We start from the raw sequence: 9,706 nt of genomic DNA, 5'->3' as shown, positions 1-9,706 counted from the left end.
ATCAGTTTGATACTAAACATTAATCTGTTTTGAGTAGTAGCATGGTTCATCAGTTTGATACTAAACAGTAATCTGTTTTGAGTAGTAGCATGGTTCGTCAGTTTGATACTAATCAGTAATCTGTTTTGAGTAGTAGCATGATTAATCAGTTTGATACTAAACAGTAATCTGTTTTGAGTAGTAGCATGGTTCATCAGTTTCATACTTAGCAGTCAACTCTTAGTTTTGAAATTAAAAGAACGAGGCTTTTTTATGCTCCTGTCCTTTTCATTCAACAGTTACTAACAACAATTCCATCTATTTAACCCCCAGCATCACCTATACGTCCTTAAGGAACGAAGCATCTTTAAGTTGCAGTGTTTTTCATTTTTTGGCATACTGTATCAATTAACAAAGGTGATATCTCCTGTGTGTGTTACGTTCATCTTACGAGGTGTGAAACGGTGGACTACGCTACTGGATTGTTCGGTCCGCCTTGGTCGCCATCACCTTGATAGCCACAGTGATCTCTTTGGAGTAGAATCATGGTTTTAATGTGAACATTTACTGCATAAGAACATGTAGAGTCGGCCAAACATGGAAACCCATGATTTGGACGGGTTTCGATGACGTTGTGGAAAGCTTACAATCTACTACCAGGAAGTCAGAACAAAAACTCTAACCAAATTCAAGAATTTTAAGTTCTCTTCCGCACATGTCATGTACACAACATGATATGTATATACTTTTACTCTGACGAACCTCTAAAGAAGTGAAGGTACTAAAGAGGTACAAAGAAACTCTTGTCAATTATTTATATATATACTGTATATATGCATACAAAGGTAAATGTCCTGTTACCTACTGTATAGTGCTGATTTGTTTGCCTCTTTATATATTATATTTATAACGGTCACTTTAGGAATACCATTATTCATGTGTTGTAAAGTGCCTAAATATATTTATTCCATCCAGTTTTCCTTCTTATAATGCAGTTTCTCTTCTTCCTTTTTTTATCACAATGTATTTTATGTGCATATACCAACAGTCGATGCCTTTCTATCGCCCTTTTAAAAATACGAGGAGACGGACTAAATATTCGCTGTGCTTGTTTTCGATTCCTTGTATCAATAATACACAGTACACTATATTGATGATGAAATAAAGCTTTAATAAAAGCTTGGTATCGTACCGTAAAAACAATTAAGCGTAAAATACAATAAATACAATCACGCTTATATGGAATTCTACTAAACTCGTGTCAATGTCTATTGGGGTCAAAGTATAATACATCTCCCGGCGCTACATAATGTTTACCAAGAAGAAATCCTAACAGCATGTCAACAATCAATATCGGTGTATATAAGCCGGCGCCATACTGTAAACATTATCGACTTGTAATATCTACAGATTTACGTGTATACATTGCTATATAATCTACTGGAAATACCCAGCCACAAATACTTACAGATCACTAAAAACTTCCAGTATATGTATAGACAGGGAAGTAGTTTTAATGTTTAGGTATATCTCTTTCATGTACATGACTGTCGTGTTCCAAAGTTTTTTGAACAACGTTTGTGCCAAACCGAAGTAATAAAAAATACAATGTAGACAACATAAATTTTAAAACGCTCTCAAGTAGAAATACTTGAGACAACTGGCCCACTGGCTTTTTTGGTATGCGTAAAGGTTGGGTACATTTTCGGCCTCATTTTGATATCTTTATTATTTGTTTTTAGTATGAAGTAGATGCATGTTTATGACTAGTAACCCGACATTACTGCTTATGAGTTAATCAGGCGTCCCTGTATAACACCAGGTCAAGTGATAGAGGTACCCAAACAAAATGACAGATAATTATAAACGTTGCTAATTAACTTCATTTTCTAAAAATCAAATTGAAGTGGTTATGAGGTATATATTTAATGCTGTTTTGATACTAAATATATTACTTGATTCACATTCAGTATGTTGAGTGATATTATCATTGTAAAAACCCCATCGGATATTGTCACATAATTGAAGTATATTGCAAGTCTTTTACTCAGCTATTACATGTAAGAGTTTACAACAGGGTTATATATGTAATTCTTGTTATATAGCACTCTACATTTGAAAATGCATAAACATATTCTACCAATATATTTAAATTTTCTTTGAAATTGAATATTTGAAAAACCGATACAATACTTCCAGAACTATTAAACAAACATGTAGAAAAAGTAGAATTTCAGAAACACATGAAGGTTTAGTTTTAGAATTAAAATCCACATTATTTTCTCCATTTTTCGGTATTACACAGGCGCTACGTTACAGTACACAAACTTTGAAGTTTCACGCAACAACATTAACGGCCTAAAATGTATTTGTATGCAAAGTAAGCTTTCTGGTTGAATAATACGGAGTGATAAGAATAGTATTGTATACTCATCAAAACAACGTAAATGCGTTTGTTTGTTGTTATTGTGTATTTTCAATTCACTAAAACCGTATAAAAACAACATAAAGCGATTCACAGTTTGAATGATATAACACATAAAGTAATAAACGACAACATTGTTTGCTCCTCACGTAGGACGTACTGAAATGAAGAAAGACGCAACAGCTATGGTCATACGAAGGCGGTGCCTAGGGACAGACTCCACCGTAAACAAAGGCTACGAACAAACAGGAACTTTAGATAGGCCGACGCTATAGTTATTACACAAATAGGTTGACCTTGCCTTTGTTTTTGTGTTGTAATGTAAGTTTTGATTTCATTTTGAATTCACACAAACTTATGAAAACATAGGTCAAAGTATCTCCCTTGCAGTAAACTGTTAAGTATACAACAAACAAGCATTTATGAAAAGTATACAATTTTTCCTTACAGTTTTGTATTTTCGTACCTGTACATACAATTACAAAAATAATTGCTCTAACGGACGCCATTGTTAGGTGACAAAGTGGTTCTTATTTAGTTTGTATTATTGATATTAAGATATCTCAATTTTTCTGTGACGTTTCAACTTATTGAGTGGATTATTGTGTTACATCTACATTGTACATATATATATGTAGTATCTTCTTACTAAAAAACAACAATTTAGGAATGTTTTATTACTTTCCATGTCCTCAGCGTACCCAAGTATGGCTTTCAGGTCACTTTTATGATGAACTATATTACATTTCTCGTACGAACAAATTTTCAAAAGCGCTCCAGATTGTGTTAAAATGAATACATTGCCTAAAAAATTGATAAATTTCTTTATCTTCAAAAATACAAAACATACACTTTTTATTATCCTCAAATCTAAATTTGTAAAGTTGGGTATTGGTACATTATTTTCTGTGAATTATTTTGTAATGAATATTTTTTTATTAGATTTCTGTTTCTAGGGTATAATTACTGCCATGGTTTCAAATTATTCTTTTCCAGCTACCAGGAAAAGCTGAAATAATACCACAAAACTGAACTCTTTCAGCTTGTGGAATATTGTAATGATCTAGGAATTACGGAAAAGTCTTAATGTTTCCATCATGATCAAATAGGTCTGCTACCTCATTTATACTATGTTCTTGCCATTGTTGGATATATACTGTTTCATTAGCTACTTTTATGCGGTGATTGAATCAGAGTGGTTATGACAAACAATATTCTGCATTAACTTGCTCAAGATTTCAAGTGCTCTTTCCAGAACGGATTAAAATTTTCTATGAATTTAACCAATCCTTTTTGATATATGCTAGAATATTTAGTTTTCCATAATTTCCCAATTGATCTAACATCAAATATGAGAAGAAATATTCAAGTTTTAATTTTGATAAAAACAGGCAATGAAAGATGCACGACCGACCGAATTTCTTCCAACTTTAATGGTTTCGTTTATAGTTTTGACGTTCGTGTAATATCGCTGTTCCTTTATAATATTAAGAGGCTGTAACGCTGAGACTATTTGTATAGGTCTACAGCCTGTAACGCTGAGACTATTTGTATAGGTCTACAGCCTGTAACGCTGAGACTATTTGTATGGGCCTACAGCCTGTAGTTCCAATATAATACCCTGTTTATATGACGACACTGTATAAAGTTTGATAACGTGATCAGTGCACACTTAACAGGGAAACCATCCCCACTTGATTACTACTTAACTTGTGAGGTCTACATTTCCTCATCACGTGTTTATTGACGGATATCAGTCTGTTTGATGTCTTGGTAGTGGGTGTTTGTTCAATATTTTGAACCTCGACCTTGGAATCGTGGTCACCGGAACCTTTCTCCAATTGTTTAGCAGTTGTCTGTCTTGTTGTTCTTGATTTGCATTTCCCATGTTTTAAATGTCTTTTGATGAGCTTCTCAAGGTGTTTCTTTTCCAGATTTAAGCGTTGGATATCCAGTTGTAAATCACACTGCTTCAGCTCCAGCTCAGATACCGTCTATATAAAACATAAAACAAAACTGTCATGGAGGTAATTCAATTTCCAGCTCAGATACCGTCTATATAAAAAATAAAACAAAACTTTCATGGAGGGAATTCAATGTCCAGCTCAGATACCATCTATATAAAACATGAAACAAAGCTGTCATTGAGGTAATTCAATGAGCGGATCAGATACCGTCTATATAAAACATAAAACAAAACTGTCATGGAGGTATTTCAATGATCGGCTCAGATACTGTCTATATAAAACATAAAACAAAACTTTCATGGAGGTAATTCAATGTCCAGCTCAGATACCGTCTATATAAAACATGAAACAAAACTGTCATGGAGGTAATTCAATGATCGGCTCAGATACCGTCTATATAAAACATAAAACAAAACTGTCATGGAGGTAATTCAATGATCAGCTCAGATACCGTCTATATAAAACATAAAACAAAACTGTCATGGAGGTAATTCAATGATCAGCTCAGATACCGTCTATATAAAACATAAAACAAAACTGTCATGGAGGTAATTCAATGATCAGCTCAGATACCGTCTATATAAAACATAAAACAAAACTGTCATGGAGGTAATTCAATGATCAGCTCAGATACCGTCTATATAAAACATAAAACAAAACTGTCATGGAGGTAATTCAATGATCAGCTCAGATACCGTCTATATAAAACATAAAACAAAACTGTCATGGAGGTAATTCAATGATCAGCTCAGATACCGTCTATATAAAACATAAAACAAAACTGTCATGGAGGTAATTCAATGATCAGCTCAGATACCGTCTATATAAAACATAAAACAAAACTGTCATGGAGGTAATTCAATGATCAGCTCAGATACCGTCTATATAAAACATAAAACAAAACTGTCATGGAGGTAATTCAATGATCAGCTCAGATACCGTCTATATAAAACATAAAACAAAACTGTCATGGAGGTAATTCAATGATCAGCTCAGATACCGTCTATATAAAACATAAAACAAAACTGTCATGGAGGTAATTCAATGATCAGCTCAGATACCGTCTATATAAAACATAAAACAAAACTGTCATGGAGGTAATTCAATGATCAGCTCAGATACCGTCTATATAAAACATAAAACAAAACTGTCATGGAGGTAATTCAATGATCAGCTCAGATACCGTCTATATAAAACATAAAACAAAACTGTCATGGAGGTAATTCAATGATCAGCTCAGATACCGTCTATATAAAACATAAAACAAAACTGTCATGGAGGTAATTCAATGATCAGCTCAGATACCGTCTATATAAAACATAAAACAAAACTGTCATGGAGGTAATTCAATGATCAGCTCAGATACCGTCTATATAAAACATAAAACAAAACTGTCATGGAGGTAATTCAATGATCAGCTCAGATACCGTCTATATAAAACATAAAACAAAACTGTCATGGAGGTAATTCAATGATCAGCTCAGATACCGTCTATATAAAACATAAAACAAAACTGTCATGGAGGTAATTCAATGATCAGCTCAGATACCGTCTATATAAAACATAAAACAAAACTGTCATGGAGGTAATTCAATGATCAGCTCAGATACCGTCTATATAAAACATAAAACAAAACTGTCATGGAGGTAATTCAATGATCAGCTCAGATACCGTCTATATAAAACATAAAACAAAACTGTCATGGAGGTAATTCAATGTCCAGCTCAGATACCGTCTATATAAAACATAAAACAAAACTGTCATGGAGGTAATTCAATGATATGGCGGTTTACATGATAGGAGTGATAACTCTGTCGATTATTTTTAGATATTTGCAATATGAAAGTTAGGAATGAGAAAAGGTTGACAGTTTGACCTCACGAATGCCTTTCATAGCACCATGCTCAGATAGACAGCGTTTGTTTGTCGCTGGGAATGTTTTACAATGTTGTGTTGCTATTATAAAAACGTGGCATTGTTTCGTTCCTAGTAAAGTTCAGTCAAATGAATACATCCGATCATCAGCTCGTACAGAATAAATTGCTGTGATACATGTACTACAAAATGCAATTTAGTAGCATAAATATTTGAACAAAATTGGTTCTAGCAAACTTAAGCCTTTACATTGGAACTTGACAGGAACAGTTTCGTGAGTGAAGTGGGAAAATCAGACCTTCTCTAGAGTCTTGCCATATTCTTTTCTTTTCCCTCGACAACGTACAGACGATTGTCTATTCTGCTCCCGTCGACGATAGCGCTTTCGTACTTCGTCATTTGTTAGCTAGAGGAATAAACGAGAAAACACTTTTTCATTGCCATTGCCATTTTGATGTGCATAAGATTGGTTGATCTAACAATGAAAAGTTTTCGTTAAAGCTTGGAATGAAATGTCATGACTTTTTCATATATTAGTTTAGACAATAATCTAATGAGATAATATTTGATGATTGCGGTACTATTCTAGTTAATTATCTGAGATATTGTTAGAAATAGAAATTATCTGTCCTTTCTATCTCACTTGAAGTCTATGGTTACAGCTCTGAATTATGTCACTAATCATTTTTAATAGTTAGTGTTGATACTGCCTCGTCGGTAATGTAACAACACTTTGTATTGGTCAATAACCTTGTATTACTGAACCATAATCATGTATGTCTTATTTTCAGTAAACCATGCGTGTGGAATGCTCTCCCATAAGCCTTCACCGATATTGAGTATGTCAACAAGTGAGCAGTGAGTGTCCTCGATAAAAAACCCCACCTTTGTCGAATGAGGAAACACGGGTACATAAACATATCTTATCGTTTTAGCATTATACACCCAATGGAACTGACAAAACACGACCATCTATGAAAGAGCTCAGAAAATCGCATCCACAATTTTGTGTAACATAAACATTTTGCGGTGAGGTATTTGGAGATTCTTTGAACAGTATGCTCTTAATGTGGAAATATGTAAAGATTCTGTGTACGATATACAATGTGCATGAAATGTCAGGTAAACCATCAAGTGTAAATTTGCCAGACAAACTACCCAATGTATGAAAACATTTGTCAAACAAACCACACAATTTATAAAACATTTGTCGGACAAACTACCCAGTGTGTACAACATTTGTCGGACAAACTATCCAGTGTATACAACATTTGTCAGACAAACTAACCAGAGTATACAACATTTGGAAGACAACCTACCCAGTGTGTACAACATTTGGAAGACAAACTACCCAGTGTGTACAACATTTGTCGGACAAACTATCCAGTGTATACAACATTTGTCAGACAAACTAACCAGAGTATACAACATTTGTCAGACAAACTATCCAGTGTATACAACATTTGTCAGACAAACTACCCAGTGTGTACAACATTTGTCGGACAAACTACCCAGTGTGTACAACATTTGTCAGACAAACTATCCAGTGTATACAACATTTGTCAGACAAACTACCCAGTGTGTACAACATTTGTCAGACAAACTACCCAGTGTGTACAACATTTGTCGGACAAACTACCCAGTGTGTACAACATTTGTCAGACAAACTATCCAGTGTATACAACATTTGTCAGACAAACTACCCAGTGTGTACAACATTTGTCAGACAAACTACCCAGTGTGTACAACATTTGTCGGACAAACTACCCAGTGTGTACAACATTTGTCAGACAAATTATCCAGTGTATACAACATTTGTCAGACAAACTACCCAGTGTGTACAACATTTGTCGGACAAACTACCCAGTGTGTACAACATTTGTCGGACAAACTACCCAGTGTGTACAACATTTGGAAGACAAACTACTCAGTGTATACAACATTTGGAAGACAAACTACTCAGTTTATACAACATTTGGAAGACCAACCATACAGTGTTTACAACATTTGGAAGACCAGCCATACAGTGTTTACAACATTTGGAAGACTAGCCATACAGTGTATACAACATTTGGAAGAAGACCAGCCATACAGTGTTTACAACATTTGGAAGACTAGCCATACAGTGTATACAACATTTGTCAGACAAACTACCCAGTGTGTACAACATTTGGAAGACCAGCCATACAGTGTTTACAACATTTGGAAGAACAGCCATACAGTGTTTACAACATTTGGAAGAAAATCATCAAGAACCAATGTGCCTGCTGCATGCTTAATTTGTTAAGTAAGGTTCAAGCAACAAAATTAACTTATTTAAATATCTGCCTTTGCTATTTGTTACAGGCAATGAAATAGTCCGATGTGTATTTATTTTCCATACAGTCGTTTTAAAACATGTGCATTTGCTGTTTGATGGTGTCATATACCTAGGGGCGTCAAACTGGCTATGTTTAAATCTTAAAAGCATTGTTGTTTTTGGACAAGAAATTATTGGGAACATGGACGAAATCTTGCACTTGAAGGTTAATAAACGACGACAATTAAACCAATGGCCAAAGGGTTGTAGAACCATTTTGTATGCCTGCTGGTCATTATTAGTTTTGAGCAAACAACTCATTTTCGAAGTTGTCACTTTGTCCATGATGATATGTTCCGTTGAAGAAAAAAAGGATTCTTTAGTACAAAAATATCTATTCCATTAAGTATTCTAAATGTTGACATAATCCCCAACAAAGCAATTTTGCTGAAAATTTGACCTTCGTTTTAAGTGATTGAATATAATTTAATTATAATTGAGTTAACTGTTAAATACACCACCTTTGCTGAAAAGTAATTAAGGCACTAGAGCTGACTTTCCCTACCAAAAACATGAAACAATTATATATGTCCATATATTCGTGTCAAATCGGTTCCTGTTTAAACCGGATATATATATTTAATGAAAGCCCTGATTTCCTGACGTTACCGTGCAGTGCTATTGTTTGCCGTAGTCTTATCTAGATGTAGAGATAGTGCTGAAGCGGACACGGATGTTTGTATAAATATTATTTCCAGGAACAACGACACAATTTGATCAGAAATTCAGTCTGATGTAACGTCGTCATTCACTAGTTGTACACTCATTGGCGATCATCAATACAGCAGTGGCCATGTATAGCAATATATATGTCCAACATACAAGGACAAAATCGGATTTGCATATTGACAACAAAAACAAGAGAAAGCAAAATTCAAACTAAAAACTACTGATACTTCGGTAACCTATTTACAGTGGAAAGTACAAGGAAGATAAGACTAGTTGTTCCGAAAGGGTCATTTGCTTCTTTGACTTTACCCACTATATAAATCCAGTAGCGTAACGTTCTAATAATAGCGTTTATTGTATAATGATGTAGGAAAATTAGCCACAAGTATAACGATCAAACTGAGCCGATAATAGACCAACTTCTCCAATACC

General features: G+C 34.3%; 1 protein-coding gene across 1 annotated transcript in view; it reads right to left on the bottom strand.

The window, feature by feature from the left end:
* Positions 1–1,078: 1,078 nt before the first annotated feature.
* The window catches only part of LOC110450558 (proto-oncogene c-Fos-like), a 28,113-nt gene continuing 19,485 nt past the window's right edge, over positions 1,079–9,706 (bottom strand). The window contains exons 3-4 of the mRNA XM_021498148.1: positions 6,545–6,652; positions 1,079–4,398 (exon numbers count right to left, since the gene is read on the bottom strand). Coding sequence (XP_021353823.1) covers positions 4,066–4,398; positions 6,545–6,652 — 441 coding nt within the window. The 3' untranslated portion in view covers positions 1,079–4,065. The remainder of the gene's footprint in view (positions 4,399–6,544; positions 6,653–9,706) is intronic.

The sequence above is a fragment of the Mizuhopecten yessoensis genome, unplaced genomic scaffold (assembly GCF_002113885.1).
Source record: "Mizuhopecten yessoensis strain PY_sf001 unplaced genomic scaffold, ASM211388v2 scaffold5325, whole genome shotgun sequence".
Classification (NCBI taxonomy): domain Eukaryota; kingdom Metazoa; phylum Mollusca; class Bivalvia; order Pectinida; family Pectinidae; genus Mizuhopecten; species Mizuhopecten yessoensis.
This window is presented reverse-complemented; position numbering and strand designations above follow the sequence as displayed.